This window comes from Euprymna scolopes, chromosome 15, assembly GCF_053919585.1.
Source record: "Euprymna scolopes isolate OS-2025 chromosome 15, ASM5391958v1, whole genome shotgun sequence".
NCBI classification, from domain to species: domain Eukaryota; kingdom Metazoa; phylum Mollusca; class Cephalopoda; order Sepiida; family Sepiolidae; genus Euprymna; species Euprymna scolopes.
This window is the reverse complement of record NC_136496.1, coordinates 37,808,245-37,827,842: the sequence shown is the minus strand read 5'-3', so window position 1 is coordinate 37,827,842 and position 19,598 is coordinate 37,808,245. Positions and strand designations below refer to the sequence as shown.

The following is a 19,598-nucleotide window of genomic DNA, read 5'->3' as shown; positions in this document are numbered from 1 at the left end:
CATTGATGTCGATCAGGAAGAGAGTTGGGCCCAGGATGGACCCCTGAGGGACTCCAGCATGAATACTGCCGGCCTCTGATTTTTGTCCATCGACCACTACTCTTATGAGCCTATTAGAGAGAAATTATTTAATGATTGAGAAAACATTTCCAGTTATACCATAGCTAGAAATCTTGTGAAGTAGACCTTTATGCCATACCTTGTCAAAGGCCTTTGATATGTCAAGTGCAATTGCCCTAGAAAGGTAGCCTTTGTCGAGAGATTCGCTAATCCTATGAGATATAACCGTTAGCACATCTGCGGTAGATCTTGAAGAACGGAAACCATATTGCGTGTCACTAAGATGGCTATTTCTGCTGAGGTGGTTGACTCTTTCTCTATTTAGTATGGATTCCAGCAACTTACTCATGACACACAGGAGACTTATAGGTCTGTACTGAGAGGGAGATGACTTATCACCTGAATTCTTAAATACAGGGCATACTGATGAGGTTTTCCAGGGTGTTGGAAAGCACTTGTCCTTAAGGCAATGCTTAAACAGTTTTGTAAGTATGGGAGCAAGTTCAGGTTGAAGCTTTTTTAACACTATAATTGGGATGCCGTCAGGGCTAGTTGCTTTACTGGAATCAAGGTTCTTGATTAGCTTGGCGACCTCACGCACAGACATTTGTATATTACCTAGCGTGTTTTGTGTTATAGGAGGAAATATGGGGAGTTGATGGCCTTCGTCGCATAGGGTAGAATTAGCTGCAAAGTTCTTTGCAAATAGTTTGGCCTTGTCTGACGCTGACGAGATGACCTCTGGTCCATTGATAATGGTTGGGATAGAACGCACACTTCTGTTCAGGATCGTATTTGTTATTTGCCAAAACTGGTGGGAACCAAGCTGTTGATCAGCTACTTTGGATTTAACAGACTGGGCATATAGCTCTCTTGTATGTTTTATGTTTTTGTTTATTAGTACTTCGTATTTGGAGTCTTGGTTAGTGCTGTTGAATGATATACAACTTGAGGTGACTTGAGAGTACGTCTTTTCCTTCATGTATCCATCTACTTTTTTCCTGGCTTCGAGGAAGGAGATGTTTTTAGTATGTTTTATTGACGCTACATCCTTTTCTTTCTTCCAGATTCTGCATGCTCTAGCATAAGCAGGATGGTTTTCTCCACAATTTGCATATTTGCAAGCAAGATTGCAGTCATTGACAGTGTGGTCTGGATCTTTCTGGCCACATCTGCCGGACACTGCTCGTCCCCTACATGCATCGTCATGGTTCCAAAACTTCTGGCATTTAAAGCACCGAAGTGGGGTTGGTATAAAGGGTTCAACTTTTTCAACGTTGAACTCAATTTTGATTTCTTTTGGGATAGTGGGTCTATCGAACTGCATAATGTAAGTGTTCGTATGTCTAGTCTAATTCTCTTTTTTTATTGTAATTCTTTTAACGTTTATTACTCCTTGGTTTTTAAGTTCTTTTGTTATTTCTTCAGTAGTGCACATTGAGAGGTCTTTCGATTTTACTACACCTTTGGATGTATTCAGATTCTTGTTTGGATAAGTTTTGATATTTATGTTGTGGAAAGTTTTCATTTCTAGGAGAAAAGTAACATGTTTTTCTCTTTCCACTTCCACCAGTAGGGGTTTATTTTTTTTAAGTTTTTACATTTTTGGGGGTAATATATGCCGATATAATTTTATGTATAATAAATGGTGATAAGTCAGTTATTTTGGTTTCTTCGGTGGATTCCAATATGATAAATTTTGAGGTAGTTTATTATCTGAACTATCCGAGTTGACGTGTTGGCGCTTGGAGTTTTTATACTTGGCCATATATATATATATATATATATATATATATTTAATTCAGTGTTTATGCTCTCACCCACCTCGGAGTCCAATATTGGGGCATGTTAAGGGGGAAACCCATTCTCCTTGTCATACCAGGGCTACATAAACAGTATACATGTCCCAAATGAGAGCCATGAGCACCCATAATCCTTTAGTTACACAATCCAAGTCATTTGTGGTAACTTCCGGCACTATACAGCCATGTCATGACTTTAATCATTTGGCACATTTGACCCTAGCCACCGCTTCTAACATATGGAATTTCTTTTTTAAAATTTCACACAAATGTACTTTGTGTACTTTATCTTTCCCTATATATAAAAGGCACTGTGTGTGGGTTTGTTTCCTATGGATTCCAAAACGGTTGGACCTTTTTTTTTTAATTTCACACAAATTTACTTTATGTGTCTGAGAGTGTTCTTAGATAGGCTTTCTATCGGAATAACTCAAATAAGTAGAAATCAATCAATCAAAAAAATTAAATTTAAGAAGGAACAGTCAAATTTTGACGACAATTAACACCCATATATAGCCTTACATCACAAGTGCATTTGAGAACTTTTATCACTGTACAAATAGAAGTGCCTGTATAAAATAAACAGTAGATCCTTGGATAAGACTGGGGTGTGTTCAAAATGAATGTTTCTGTTTAGAGCACAGCTGAACTATGATATTTGACTGTTGTATTGTAAACTTTAACCCAAGCTATTATAAATTAAAATAATTTGATAAAATCAACAGTAGGTTCTCTACAGTGCAATATAGACTACAATGTATTGTAGATAAAGTCACTGCAAGGAGATATGTGAAGCTTTTCAGTGGTGCACTGTGGTGGATCTCTTACTAAAGAAGACAATCAATAGATTTGATTGAAAAAATGGGCGATTTCATCGATTTTGATGACAATGAAAGTATTGGAAGTGTGAAACATTCATTGATCCTTATTCAATCCCAAGCAACGTTAGTTCTTGCTGCTAGTCTATTATATTTATATTTTTTGAAATTATGTACATTATTTATCAATATTTCAAATGATCTGATATTCTCTTTTCAAAGGATAAAAATCTATTGATTTCATTATTTTAATATAATTTTTCAATAAAATATTTGAAGCTGATCATTTCCTAAAATCATATCACCTTCAGAAGAGAAGAATATCTTCTTTGAAAAATCCGGGATTTAACATTTATCTACTGTTTTCTTTATTACTACATAAATTGATGCTCTGCCTATTACCAAAATAAATGATATAATCCATTTTCTTTTGATTCTTTCCATCTATATACTTTCTTCTTTATTACAAAATTTGAAATCTTCATTGTTGCATCAATCCCAGCCCTAATTCAATAATGTCTTTGATGAAATCTGTTCTGATTCATAAAGGTTGATTTTTTTATGTTATATATACACGGGTTGAACGAATGGGGAAATACCTGATGAGTTTTGTTTCAATTTTAAAACACCTATGTAAAATGAAAAAAAAAAGAAATGTTATTTCATTTTTTTTTTTTTTTTTTATGGTTCTGAATTAATTGGTTAAATTTATTTTTATTTTAGATAGTGTGTATTAATAAAATATATTAAAATGACAGATCTACAAATTTCCGAAGAGGGCAGATTGTTGGTGCCTATATAGCAGGTGATCTTATAACAGAAATGGATAAGATGTATTGAGTCGTATTGTAGAGCAGTTGTAAGGATTCAAAAGAAAGAGTACAAAATCACGGCACCTTAAGTTGCAGCAGAACTTAATCATCTGTTGCAACAAAAATTCTTTCTTCACAAGATGGGATTTCATGGGAGGACTACCGTAAGAAAACCACTGTTAAAAGTGTTCCCAATAATTTGTCTAACCTCTACATAAAATAAAATCAGTCTATTTTTAAAAATTTGTCATCAATAGCATTGCATCTGACAAATCGATATTGAATCCTGAATACCTAAGTTTTTATTTTTTCTCAGTTTTTATAAGAAAAAATGTATTGCTTATGTTTTTTTTTTTTCAGAAAATACTTATTTTGACTAGGAATATCGTTAACACAAAGAAATTTTTAATTATTGACATAAACGAAGTGTCTTCTTACGATATTAAGAAAAATATGGCATTGTTTTATTTCAGTTATTGAATAAAAAATTACATAAGCTTGAATTGAATATTAAATTTTTTATTTTTCCAAATTATTTGGATATTATAATAGTAGTTAAAATAATTTTATTTTGCTAAACTCATTAAAAATGTTGTTTCATGAAATTATGCAAGCTACAGTACTTTCACTTAGCTTCTTTATGTTTATGATTTTCATTTCTTCCTCTTAAAAATTACATATGGGAAATGTTTAATTTAATAAAATAAAATGTAGACTTTGGGTTTTGACCAATTATATTTCATTATATTTTTTGTTGTTTACAAATAATATGCAAAAAAACACAATCCAAGAAAAAGACAGGCCAAAAACAAATTAAAAAAAGGCACGGACAAAATACAACAAAAAATAAACTAACAAAAACCAGACAAAATAAAATCAGAAAAAAAAACATACCAAAAATAAAAAGAAAATAAAAAAGAGTAGATGATAGAAAACAAGAAAAAGTGCACAAATTTTAAGAAAACGTGCAAACTACAAACACAAAAGCATGCATAATTCTAATAATGAGCTCTACTATAAAAAAATAAAAATAGTGGAACTGATCAGAAAAGAAATCAGAAAAAGATGAAATAATTTTACTAAAGAATTACTACAATAATGCACTAAAGGAAAAGAAAAACTAAAATTTGCACACAAAAAAGAACAGAAACAAAGGAGCTATACCAAAACCAAAAATAACTGAACATCAGAAAAAAAATTACCGGTGGTTGTTAATGTTTGGAGGCTTCATAACTGGTGCAGCACTGAAGAAAATTTAAAATACATATTAGGAAAAAATACATTTTTTTTCATAAGGGATGAATATTAACATTTGGAAATAAATACATTTTGTGAATTAACAAATATTAAGAATCAGCTTTGGAAAAAGAAATGTTTTATCAATTAAATCCTAAAAATTTACAATAATATACATATGTTTATATGATGGACTCTATTTATTTCGACATATGAGCTTCCACCACAACAATTAAGTTGCTTTGAAATCCACACAGATGATTTGTTTAAAGTGGTGAAGGCTTTGTGTAGAACCAACCACACTTTTTGGTATTATTGCTATACACACACATAATTGTGTAATATTAGACACCCACGACAACCCCAACAGGCAGCTAAATCCCACCCCCACACAGTAGAGATCCCTAGATGTAAAAGATCTTTCTACTCAAGTAGTTTCTTCCCCAGAACCGCTAGACTTTGGAATTCCATTCCAGGTCCCTGCTTCGCTAACTGTACTGACATGCAGAAGTTCAAGTGTAATGTGAACCGACATCTTGCTGCCCAAATCCCAACATAGTGCCCCAGTAGTTGCTGCCCCTGTTAACACCAAAGTGGCAATGTGCCTTGTTTGGGGTGAAAATGTAATTAAAAAAAAATATATATTATCCCGCTGTATGAGGATTATAAATAACCATATTGTGGTTTAATAAATTTTAGTGCTATGTGATCCGTGAATAAGACAAGTCCGCCCCCCCCTCCCCGATCTGTGACGAACTTGTCTTATTCACGGATCACACGACACTACAACCATTCTTTCATGGATCTTATCCAGCTGAAATCTATCAAGTACTTTTTAGTATAAAGTTGGACTTGAAAAAAATACAAAACAATGTTTAGCCAAATTAAATTTGTAAAATAAAAAAAAACTGTATTAGCAGTATACAGATTTGTTCAGTATTCATGGGAGGTGACGGTGGTCTAGTATTTAATGATACGGACTGACGAACAGAGTGTGCAAAGTTCAAATCCTGTTTATTTAAATAGAAAAATTACTTTCACTTAGCATGTTGGCAACCTTTACGTGGTCCATCCCGTAATCCCTGAAGTCTTTCTAAAAATAATTCTGATTCTAAAAATATTGGTAAAACCAATGCCAACAATAAAATCTTCAGGTTCATACAATATAATGATGCTTCATTATTGATCAGTACGACATAAATTCAGTAATTTTTTATCCTGTGGGTACAAAGTTTACCTGAATTACTATAGGATAAAGTACACATGGATAGGAATTATAAATATTTTTTATAATATTGTTTGTAACCACCTTAATGCAAGAATAAGCCCTTTAAAATAAGTACAAACAGGATACCAAAATTGATGCATACTGCGATTTTTTATCAAATTGTTGAACACTCTTATGGCAGCCGCCAAGATATGTCTGCTTGGTAAGACATAAATAAACATTAATTCTCTTCTTTCCCCATAGATGTTGAGTTGGCCACATTGATATAGAAATTCAGACTAAAACAGTTCAAATTACATGACCATCAAATCAGTCATCCTCCACACTAATGATTCCCGGTAAAAGATAAAATACATGTGGATGAGAATTAAAAATACTTATCATATATATCTATAAGAGATAGATAGAGAGACAAACGTTGAAAGAAAGAAACATTAGTTGCAATCGTGTTTCTGAACATCTTTAGTTTATCTTATAGCAATAAATGCAATAGATGTTCCATGAGCAACCAATCTATAAATATACTTGTAATAACAATCAGTTGAGGGCACTAAATGTAAGTGCAAATGCATAATGTACCAATGTTGATCTAACAGGTTGTGGAGGAATATTAAAACTTACTATAACGGAGACTATTTGTAAAACACAACACAGAAAATGATTCTTATGTAACGTTATGTTGCACTAATAACCCATTTGTAATATTTGATGAGCAAATCCGTTTTGAGACATCTTTATCAACAGAAACAGCTGTTCATCTCTTTCATATGTAAGTGGTTGCTCAATGAATAGTGACGTTTAGTTGTAAAAGTGATGATGTAGCAGCCAAAGTCTCTCTTGTTGGCTTACAATAATGGAAGAAAATAAGATTTTTAAAAAAAGTTTTGCTTATGATGCCATGCTCTTGGATGATTTATTCTTTTGTTGGTTACATAAGCTTTCTCTCATCCATTTCCTAGGGATGCAAATGAAGATGAAACTTTGAAAAATATGCATCTGAATTGAATCAGGCCAAAGGAAAAAGTTTTTCTCTCTTCATCATCACATTTCACTTCCGATTTCTTGACTATGTATATGCAGCTCTAGTTTTGTTTAAACAAAGCTGATTAAAATAATTAGAGAACTAAATGACTACATAGTCATCTCAATGAAACCAATTAAGTCAATGTAGTATATGGAAATAACACTATTTTCTTTTTAAATAATATTACAAATAATTTTTGCAATTAAACAGACACCAAATCTTCATGATATTAAACAAACAGAAACGTTTCATTTTTTAATGGTAATTATAGATTTATGAATCTGTAACCTACAAAACAGACAATTTTTAAATGTCGTTGAGAAAATTAAATGTACCATGTAGCTAAACAGTAACATCAAAAGTAGAACTTAGCAATGAAAGTTTTTTTTCATTTAGACAAATTTGATCTAATAAAAATTTGTTCTGAAATTTAAAAATTAACTCAGCATTGCTATAAAATATTTTTTAAAAAATGTCCAACACTCGTTTTGAAAACTAATCATTTTGTAATACGAGTATTCTCTCAAAATATCTCCTACTTTAATACTGACCAGGTTTAACGTTGCTTAACTTTGGTGATCCAATAGGAACCGGTGTGTCATCATGATTATGTCATATAATATATTATGTTATAATATTACAGTTAAATGAATTTTTGGATTTACAGAAAAATATTGACTTGCACCAGAATATTTTCAATAAAAATATGATAATATGGTCGTTTTTTGTTCTATACATCTAAAAGATTCATTTGTCTATAAAATTCGAACACTGTTACTCATAATGCCTAATATGAGGTGTCTTAAATGAGTTTCAAGACTTTTTTTTCGAATGGGCACTTATTGATAGTACACACATGAAACTCTAGTCTCCTTTGAAGTAATCTTCTCTGGCTGCAATGCACTTGTTGTACCGTTCCAACAACTTCTGGAAGGTTCCTATAGAAGTCCACTTGTGTAAGCATGTTAATGGCCCACATCATAGCCTCTTTCATGCTTCCATTGGGAACTCTGTCTAGTGGTTTCTTGGTAATAGCAGTAAATCCAACTTCCATCGCACGTCATCAGAGCATCAAGAACTGCGGGATCTGAATTGATCAGCTCAACCATCTCCCTGCTGTCATGACAACATCTTTATTTCTGGTCTTCTTTGAGCACTCTTGGGACAAAATTTGAGCAAATCTTCCACATCTTCAGTTCCTCATGAATAACTGTGTGTACAGTTCCCACACTGACATCAAACGGTGCACTTATTGTCTCTATAAACACACGACAATCTTTATCCCTGAAATTCTTTATTTGACCAGTAAACTCTGACGTTCTGACTTCCTTACTCCTTCCACACCTTTCATCATCCCTCATAGACTCCCTGCCTTCCTTGATTCTCTTATGATACTCAAAAACTGATGCTCGATTCATACAAGATGGCCCAACAGCAGTCTGAAGCATCCCATAAGTTTCTGTAGCATTTTTTCCAAGTTTAAAACAGAATTTTATTTCATATCGGTCTTTTAAAGTGTCCTTACTTCCAGATTGCATTTTTGAAATTCCCCAGCTGTGCTAACCAGGCTTTAGTAGGGTGTATTCCAATTCCTGCAATAGTTGTTCATTTGAAGCTGAAATCATACAAATTGGTCAGTCATCAGATGTATAGCAATAACATACTAAATTTTCAAGAGTCTACAAAAATTCTTAATTCCTGTACAAAGAGTCTGGAAACTTATTAAAGGCACCTCGTAGCTGTCATTTTTAAAATACAAACTAATTTTGCTGGATACAAGACCTCGATTTTGTGAGAAGATACCTCGATTTATAACTACTCTGGAATCATATATTAGTACCTTTAGACGCATAATAGCTTAAAACTTGAGGTTGAACACACAACCAAAACCTATATATATGTGTATGCGTGTGTCTATATTTATAGGGAGAGGACACACTGTATATTTCTTATGTGTATAGCCTATTTTAAATTAAACATAACTCAGTGTGTATGTAAATAATAATAATATCAATATATAAACTATTATTCTCACAGTTTCAGTTTGAAAATATATTTGGAATATGAACTAGCTTTCAGAAATGCGATCTTTTTCATTTTATAGACAGATATCAAATCTCTAAAATAAATTAAAATTTTTTAAATAATTTCAATTTATGCTCGTCTTTGTAAAAAAAACAGTGTTCATTTAATGTGGAAAAAAAAAATTCATTTCAAGACGCTAATTGATATTTTTTCTAAATTTAGAATTTGTTAAAATCCTCATCATAAGTTGTCATTTCGCCTGAAGTGAAATCATTTATTTATCACGTTTTGAAAAGACAGTATTGATATTTTTTTGCATATTGATTTTTTTAAGCTAAATGCCGATTACTTTTGAGCCCAAATTCAAATTGATGAACGCTTTGGACCAAGAGCAAATTAAAATAGTTTATTTAATTCGAAATATCTTTTCTTTTTTTTTTTCAAATATTCAAGATTTTGGGAACAGAATCGAAACTCATGCAGAATTAAAATATGATTCAGCTGCAGAATTTTAAAATTCATTCAAAACGCAAAATGGTTACTGAGATTGGCTCTGATTGGTTGAACAAGATTACATGGGGTTGTAAATTTGCTTGGTAAATTTAATTTTATATTTACTTATTTCATTTCCTTCTTAGATTTGTTATGAAAAACGAGATATAGTCTTATTCATTTAAATAACAATAAACCAATTTTAACTTTTTAGTTTTATCTACTTACTAATCGGCTGCCCAGTATTATTCGGTCATAAAAATACGCTTAAGTATGATATTTTAATTAATGCAGATTTCTTATTCATTATTATATTATATTGTCTATTAATTATTATATTGTACCGAACATATAGTAGTGATTTTCAAAGTGAAAAAATATATGACTTGGTTGTCTTCAGCTAGAATCAAGACCAAAACATTTAGCTCACCAGCAAGTATTAGCTACGATCTAAACTAATATTAAATTTGGTTTGCTTTGGTTTGATTTTACGGCATATCAAACTTTTTTTTTTTTTTTTTGGTTATTTAATGCCGAATTGCATGATTTGGATTTCTTTTCTTTTTTTGTTGTGGGTTAGATATTTTAACTTATTCAGTAGATTAAGTCAGCCTTTTTGGATCATTAGGTGTTGTGTTTTTTGTTGTTGTTTTTTTTTTTTAGTAAAGTTGGATTGAGTTAAAATTATATTCTTTTGTGTATATTTACTTTTTTCAGAAATGTTAGTATTTTGTTGGAATTTATTTTTCTAAATAGTTCTTTCATATTGTTGACATTGTAATAATTTTGCCGGATATACGCAAGATCGCCACAATCCAAAAGAAAGTGTTTTACTATAAAGGGTTCTTGGCATGCAAAACATTCTGGAAGGTCTTCTTTTTTTAGCAGGAAAGAGTGCGTTATGCGCGTGTGTCCTATGCGAATGCAGGACAAAACCACTACCTCTCTGCATGATTTTCTGAAATCTGGTCACCATTCTTCTATAGTGGGTTTGATTTTGAAAAGTTTGTTATTTGGACAGTTATTATTCCATTGTTCTTGCCATTTCTTCATAAGATTATTAATTATTTGTACATAGTCCGAGTGTGGAATTTTTATATTGTTTGTATTGAGTTTTAGTGCATTTTTGGCAGCTATGTCGGCTTTTTCATTGCCCTGAATTCTAAAATGACTGATAATGAGGGTTCATTGGCTTCTGCATAGAGACTATCAATAGGGGAAGTTCGGAAGGCTCCCAGTACAAGCCTGGAGCCCTGATGTTGAAGAGTGCCTAATGTCTTTATATATATGACTTTCTGGTAGCACCATAAATGAAGCTGCCATAATCTAATTTTGATCACATTAGTGATCTATATAATTTCAACAAGGTTTGTCTGTCCACTCCCCAATCTGTGTGGGCAATGACTCACATTAGCTGGAGAGTTTTGTTACATTTATTTTTTAGGTGTTTGATGTGACGGATGAATCTAAGTCTTTTGTCTCATAGTAGCCCTAAGAATCTACAACAAGGCTCTGGATATTATCCAGTTTTAAAAGAGGATCTAGGTGCAGTTTTCTAAGCCGACAAAAGTGCATCCATTTTGTTTCGTTAGTGAAAAATTTGAATCTCAGTTATCCATTTTTTTTATTTTGTCAATGCATTGTTGAAGTTGACGCTCAATCATGTGGATATGCTTTGAGCTGTACACAATTAGAAAAGCATCGACATATAATGAACAATCCACGTCTTGGTTTATGCATCCAATGATATCATTCATTTTTAGGTTAAATAATGTTACAGACAAAATACTTCCCTGTGGGACTCCCGTTTCCTGTTCCTTGATGTCTGAGAGGCATGTTCCTAGTATTAAATAGTCTATTGTTGATGAACAGTTTTTTTTTAATGTTAAACAACTGATGATCTCTAAAATAAAATTAAAACTAATGTGAATTCTTGGAATTAAATTAATGCATTGATTGCAAGAGATTAATTGACTTATGGACAACAAAAAAATTGAACAGCAATTGTCTGATATAAGGAGAAACTCGGCATTGATCAAAGCTGATTACTTTTGGACATTCCTGGCGATCACGCCGGGAACGATGTGTTAAGTTCAGTTTCGTTTTTATACAAAAAGCCGAATCAACACGTTGCAATCCAACATTGTGGAATAGTTAGCTTTTCAAAGTCGGGCAAATTAAATAGGCGACCCTCGTTGTAAACTCGTAGATATTACGATTTACACGTGATATAAAAAGCTTTAAGAATAAGCGAGCCAAGTGAGAACCAAGCGGAAAAAAGCCTTTTGCGGACATGCCCAAAAAGTGAACATACATACATACATACACACATTTTTACTTTTATATTTATAGACTAGCGAGGGTACCCAGCATTGCCTGGGTGTTTAGAGGTGTGTGTGCTCGGGGGAGGGGGGGGTAAATCAAAACAAAAGTATAAGCAAAGTAATAACCCTATTTAAATATAAAAAATTGTTAAAAATTTTTTAAAAAATCGAAAAAAAAAAAAAATGATGCAAACGAACGATGTCAAAATTTCTTAAAATCGGAAAAACAAAAACAAAAAAAGAAAACGCTAATGTGATGGAAAAAAAAACAAAAACGAACGATGTTAAAACTTCTTTAAAATATCTGAACAAAAAAAAACAAAAAAAAACAGTTAACGTAAAAAATGGCAGAAATAACTGTTTCAATATTAAAACTTTAAAAATCGAAAAAAAAAAAAATGGGCATCTCACATCACAATTTGAACTTACAACTTTTAGATAATGATGCTGCGTTTTAATCAACTGAGCTAAGAGGACGTTGACAAAATTGGGTCGTTTTTTTTTTTGTTTTTTTTAATATTATAACTAATTCAAGTTCTGACGTCATTTGCACATGCGCAGAAGCCATCTTGTCATGAGGGATCGTTTTTTTTTTTTTTATTTTGCTACCCCCTCCCTGTACAAAAATGGCCAGTTTAGGGTGGAGGAATCAATGTTTTTCGCCAATTTTTCGATATTTGCCGTCCAAGATGTCAGGCTTGAAAATGATACCAACCTTGTGAAAATGCGTCGCCTCTGTAAAAAGTTTTTGTGAGGCATGCAAACACACAGACACACACACATTTTCGCTTTTATATATATACTAGCGGGGGGTACCTGGCATTTCCCGGGCGTTTGGAGGTGTGTGTGGTTTGGGGTAAATCAAAACAAAAGAATAATAAAAAAAATCGTTGCCCAGGTGTTTGTTACAAAAAAAAGTTTTGGTAGGTAAGTAGAAACAATTGAAGTCGAAGTCTTGAGGCGCAGTTGGAAAATAATAAAGTGTGAAAAATAAAACGTGCAACGTTAACCGTTTGCCGACTAAGAAATAGTAACGGAAAGATGTTTGAATTGACAGGTGCCCGCAATAAATGTTAACTCTGTTACTTCTATTTGACCTCATTAATGAGGTCAAATAGAAGTAACGGAGTTAACATTTACTGCGAGGCAGGTCTTTTTTGTTTTGGTTTGTTTACTCAACTTTGGCTGGTTTTGTTTCCCCAAGATGCTGGGGAGAAACCAGCTCCCCATAAAAAGGGGATTGTCCAAATTGAATAGCAATCGTCTGATATAAGGAATTTTCCTTGAATTAAAGCTAATTGCTTCTAGTCCCGGCGCAATTTCGATTAGTTTCACTTTTTATACGAAAAAGCCGAATCAACACGTGAGAAATCAAAATGGCAATAATTTTGTAAATGTCGCTGTAAATAAATCTAAACGCGATGCACATTCCCAAATCCTAGATATTATTATCTAGGGGGTATATGAACACTTCTAAACGATAGTAATTACCCCGAGACCGTCGTCGAAAAAAGCCTTTTTTGGACATACAAAAATGCGCGCACCGCATTTGACTTTTATATATACAGATATAGATAGATATATATAATGGCTTGAATTAAAGTTTCAAATGCAAAAGTCAAGTATCATGGTTCACTTGTGCTATAAACAGAAACATTCATTTCGAACGTGCCCCTGTTATATCAAAGAACTTATTGTTGATTTATAGGTCAGGCTTTTCGGCTTGTGTGGTAAAAAATACTTTTCAAATGCATCAGTGATGTAAGGTTGTGTAAGGCATTAACTTTGGTCAAAATCACTTATTCCTTCTTTCATTGGATTATTTTAATCATCGATACTTATCAAAGTCATTCTGATACAAAACCTACAGAACAGTGTGAGACACATGAAGTACCTTTGTGTAAAATTTATTAAGAATCAACCTAGCCGTTTTTACATCCCTAGGAAACGAACTCACACACAAAGTTCCATATATATATATATATATATATATATATATATATGTATGTATAAATACACTAACATAAATTGATTGCCCAATGTTTCGGAAATCAGTATAGCAATAAATCTGTATGGATTTTCAAAACCTGAGGATGTACCCCTTTTTATTAATAAAGTAGTTTCTGATACTTTTTGCGATCTCGTAACTCTCGCTTCCTTTATTTTGTCTTTTAGTCCTCACATTCCATGAGTGATGTTTGACAAAGATGAAGAATTGCTGTTTTGGGGACAGAATCATCTATTCATCTTACATTTATCATTGGGTGTTTTTTGTTTTTTTACCTTGAAGCAGTATTTTTTCTTTTAGTTTTAGCTCATTATATAAAGTGGCTTCATGCCTAGTCTGGAGTGATTTTTAAATAAAAAAAAATTAAACTCAGAAATTTCTATTGCTAGTATAGCACATAGTTTGAAAAATGACTAAAACTTGTAACTTTGGATTTTCATAATTTTCGGCAGCTTTGATCCAAGACAGTTTTGAAAAGAAAAAGAAAACTTTATTTATTTTTTTATTTATTCCATTATTGCAATCCTAGAATGAAGTGCGAAAAAAAAAAAAAAACGATAAATATTTCAACAAGTTAGGATGAGGAAATAACCTGAAAGAAATAGACATTCTTTTATATCAGTTCGTATTTGCACCTCTGTTCATCTTATTAATCATAGATGAATTGTAAATTGAAATTACCCTCCAAATGTGAGAATGGCGTCAATAAACAATAAAATCAATTTGTTTTCTCTACACCTGGAGTTGCTTAAATCCAAGAAAACATTTTAGAAATACCACTCTTCTTAACATGAAAGTACAAATACTTACTAAATATTAAGCTCTTGCATGTAGAGAATATTTAATATGTAAAGTTGAGCAGGTATTCCTGTGTGTTAGCATTTTCTGCATAGAAAAATTACTTGAATAAATTAATTGAATATCTCAAATTAAATTTCGATAGGATATGAATTCACTTTTATACCAACACTAGCAGTTCAACCTGGCTTTGCTCGGGCCTTATGTACTATTCATAACTTGCTCTACATGTGAATACATTTTATGTAAGATTTCAAATATTTGGATCAAAAATTGACTGAGTAATTTCGTAGAGACTGTCGAGGTCAATTTGGTTTTAATTTTTACTCCAATTTTGACCCCTTAAAATTTATTATTTTGGTCTCAAATCAAAATAAAATGTTTTACCCATGTCCAAATTACCTACATCTAAAATTTCAAGTCTTTAGACCCAAAATCGGTGAAGGAATTTGGTGGAATCTGTAAAGGTCAACTCTTTCAACTTTGACCTTTTAGCAGCCAAATTTTCGCCCCAAAACTGATTAAAATACTTGCCACGTGTCTGAATACCCATTATATATAAATTTCAAATGTTTAGACCCATAATTAACTGAGTAGTTTGCTAGACACCACAAAGGTCAAATCTTTGGAACTTTGACTCTTTGGCAACTGAAATTTTCAATCCAAAATGATTAAAAAGCTTGACTTATCTCTTGTGACGATACGTCTCAATTGAAAAATCCCAAAAGGGAATTTATCCCTGAAACGTATCGTAGAATAAAAAAAAGATGTACTCAGTCATGGAATGTTCTTATAAGATTCACGGTTGACGAAATACCAGGCAATGAATAATGGAACAACACGGTTGTATATATATTATACGCATGTCATTTATTGTGCATTAAAAATTCAATAATCAAGACAAAATATTAAGAGGAAATAATAAGAAAACACGCAGACAGTGGCCAACAGGTCAAAGGGGAGGGGGAGGGCAACAATAAAGAAAATTGTTCAGATAAACATATTTTGTTTCCTTCTCTTTTCTTTTTATCCTTTTTTTATCATGTGGAAAAATGGTGGAGTCATATGAGGGAGTAGAAATTATTCAAAGTAAAAAAAACAGTTCAGTCCAGCAAGTCGATGCTTGTGAAATATAGGGGCGGGGGGGAAATATTGAACAATACTTAACTGTGAGGACGTGCATTCAACCAATGGTTAGGTATCCGAAAAAATTCAATGTTCCAATGTTATAATGTGAGGCAGTCCCATTTTGCCGACGCGCAAGTTGATATCCTTCGAAGTTCGTTTGTCTACTTGCCGTCCCTCGTTTTCTTTCTCGCTTATTTTCTCAACCACAGACGTTCGGATGTCTTATCCCCATATATCGAGCCAAGGTATTTCCGTAGTTTTGGTGAGTTCCCTTGTCGACTCCAGGAATAAGACTCAGCCGAGAGAGTCGCCATTTCACCGCATAAATTGCATTGCTGCTGTTCATTGTGTCCTCTCCAATCGGGAATGTATTCCATTACGATATCTCTAAGCCAAGGTGTTTTCATAGTTTTTCTGTGTTCCCTTTTCGGCTCCAGGAATAAGGATTAAGTTGAGTGAACTTCCAATTTATCAAACGAATCATATTGGCTGGTGTCTGTCGTATTTTTATTATGACATTCGTTCGGCGATGTGATCAGCTCCATTTTTTTTTTTTAACTGACCCTGCTGCTTCTTCCTTGCATGCCACTATAAAAAGGGTTTTTCTTTCTCCCCCCCCCCCCGGATGCTGCTTCATTTGGGATGGAGGTGGGGTTTCTGGATGGTTTTTCGTTGTGACCTTGGCACATGTTTTTGACGAATGACTTGGTGAGGGGATGGGGGTGTCTAACTCGCTTTCTTCTATGGTTAACGCATAGATATTTCTTTGCTGAATGTCTCGATTGAAATGGGGTGGGGTGAGGTGGGGGTGTCTGGCCGATAGATATTCAAAATAAAATTTAAAGGAGAGGGGGTGTGAATGGTCACTTCTGCATTTTGCCCTGTTTTCCTGTGACACTATGAATACGCTTTATGTAAAATTTCAAATATTTAGACTAGAAATTGGCTGAGTAATTTCGTAGAGACCGCAGAGGTCAATTTTGTTTTAGCTTTGACCCTAATTTTGACCACTTAACATTTATTTTTGGGGGTTCAAATCGAATTAAAAAGTTTGATCCGTGTCCAAGTAACCTACATTTAAAATTTTAAGTGTTTAGACTCAATATTGGCGGAGGAGTTTGGTAGAGTTTTCAAAGGTCAAATCGTTGAACTTTAACCCCTTGACAACCAAGTTTCTGGCCAAAAACCGATTAAAATGATTTTCCTAAATCTCAATACTTCTTATGTTGAATCTCGAGTCTCTATACCGAAAATTGACAGAGTTATTTTGTAGGGAAATACACACAGACACATGCACACACATTTTCACTTTTATAGATGTATAGATAATACATCCATAGTGTTATAATCTAATATATAAAGTTATCTTGTCCGATTTTCAAAGTTTTTAAGCTGAATAATCAAATGTAGCTTCTGATAAGCCAACTGAGCTCAGTTTAAATTGTTTGTGGGCTTGTGCAGTTTATGGACCGTGCTGACATAACGATATTATTTAAAAAGACATTTTTACATGTGGAGGAGGGGCTTTGTAAACTATTCTGTACTTTCACCTAACAATTTAATAAACAAAAAGATACTGTAAAAATTGAATTTAACTTGTAAATCCTATCTAAAGAAAAATAGTATGGTCCGCAAACAGCACAAGTACTGTTGTCTGAATAAAGAAATGTTTACAAAGTCAGTGAAAAATGAAAAAATAAAATGGTAAAAACCTTTTTTTTTTCTGCTCATGATCTCTGGTCTCTTTTCCACTTCAATCGTTTGATTCTTTTTTTATGGCATACCAACTATCTATGAATTATTTAATTCTCAATGAAGTTGTCAAATATAATTTTAGAGGTACGGTAACTATTTACTTAAAAAACATGGCTCAAAAACACACAAAACAAGACTTTCAGGGAGACCTGACGTTACCAGGGATTGAATGATGCTCAACAAATATTTCACACTCCCATATTTTTATTGTCATCGGAAATCGGTGAAATCACCCATTTTCAATCAAATTGATTGATTGCCTGCTCTAGTCGGGGATCCATCATGGTGCAGCGGGATGAAGCTTCAAATGCTTCCCTGCAGTGGCTTAGTCCACAATACATTGTAGTCTAGATTTTACTGTAGAGAACCTATTGCTGATTTCATAAAATTAATTTTTATATATAATGGCTTGAAGTAAAGTTTAAAATGCAAAAGTCAAGTATCATATTTCAATTGTACTCGAAACCGAAGCATTCATTTCGAACATGTCCCTGTCATATCAAAGAGCTTACTGTTGATTATTTATGTCGGATCTTTCGACTTGTGTGGTGATAAAACTTCTCAAATGCACTTGTGATGTTAGACTGTGTAACGTTTTGATTTTGGTGAAAATCGCCTGTTCCTTCTTTCATCAGATCATTTTGATTATCGATACTTATCGAAGACCTTCCAATAATACTAAATATATCGAGAATACTTCCAGGCATTTGTGTGCAATTACATAAAAATCAGCACAGCCGTTTTCAGGCCCGTAGGGAACAAACTCACACACAGCACCTATGGCCTACATATGATCCATTTTTAAGGAAGCGGGAGTGAGACCGTGCTGCGTTATGCTTATATTGCCCTTTTGTTTATAATGCAATATTCCAATGGTTTGGTTCTATCATTTCTTCGTTAACTATTTACAGTTGATTAAAAACAGATAAACAGATACAGCATAAAATAAAGACAGGGCAACAAAATACATGAAATCACTGTAAGTTTTTAAACCTTTTTTCTCTCATATCACTGACTTCTTTCACTCTTTTCTCTTTCTCTGTTTATTAACTGTTAAAAGTAATAAAATAAAAATTGTTTTAAGATTTAAATAGGCTATTATAAATAATAGTGAATATCAACACAAGTTTTAATATTAGCTGGAGAGAAAAGGAGAGATAGTGAGGGGAAAAGGAGAACGAGACAGATATAATAAACTGATTTATGACTTTTTTTTTTCGATTTTCAAAACATTAACTCAAACTCAATTTTACCCACGATTAAAATCATGTAACTTGGGCTCAATAAATTACACCTTTTGGGGGGAAAAATAGCGAAACAAAAATTTTTTTTGTTGTTCTCAGTCCTTTGTTGAAAAACTCCTTTGCTTGTAAGTCAATTAATCTCTTGAAATCACTGCATTAGGGATCATCAGATGTTTACCATGTAAACTGTTTCAGGAATTCAAATTGATTCAACATTTAAAGAAACAAACAATCCACACATTTTTTTTTCTAAGACACGCTAAACTTACATCTTAACTTTTAGAGATTTTCTACAAAATTGATAAAAATTGGTTTGGCTGTTTTGTTTTCTGGCATATCAATCTCCTTTTCAGGTTATTTAATGTCGAATCCAGTCATTTTGGTAATCGTTCTTATATCTTTAAATATTTATTCATGGTGTTTGGTTGTTTTGTAGAGCAAAATTGTTGTTTTTGGTTTTGCTAAACATGAAGTTAAAAAGCAATAACATGTTTCGGAATTTTTTTAGATAAAGATTGATCATTCATATTATTTGGATTCTTCAGACTACTGTTCTCATCTTGAGTGTGAGTTTTACAACATTTCTTTAAGTGTATCTGGTCAAACTCAGGAATCTTTCTGTTTGACAGAAAAATTCTCGAGTTTGGCAAAAAAAACACTAATAATGATAATAATATTCAAGATGAGAATAGTAGTCTGAAGAATCCAAATAATATGAATAACATTCATGTTTATTTTGATTATCGATACTTATCGAAGACATTCCAATAATACTAAATATATCGAGAATACTTCTTATTGGAATAAGGATGCTATGCATGATGTCTAGTATAATTACATTTTT

General features: G+C 32.8%; 1 protein-coding gene across 6 annotated transcripts in view; it reads right to left on the bottom strand.

Moving 5' to 3' along the window:
- LOC145293786 (sorting nexin-14-like) overlaps positions 1-19,598 on the bottom strand; it is a 1,078,299-nt gene that overhangs the window by 771,648 nt on the left and 287,053 nt on the right. For 4 of the 6 annotated variants that reach the window (XM_080140331.1, XM_080140332.1, XM_080140333.1 and 1 more), the window contains one exon: positions 4,695-4,736. The exons of the other annotated variants lie outside the window; for them this stretch is intronic. In XM_080140331.1, the coding sequence (XP_079996457.1) occupies positions 4,695-4,736 (42 nt within the window). The remainder of the gene's footprint in view (positions 1-4,694; positions 4,737-19,598) is intronic. 6 annotated transcript variants of the gene reach the window in all.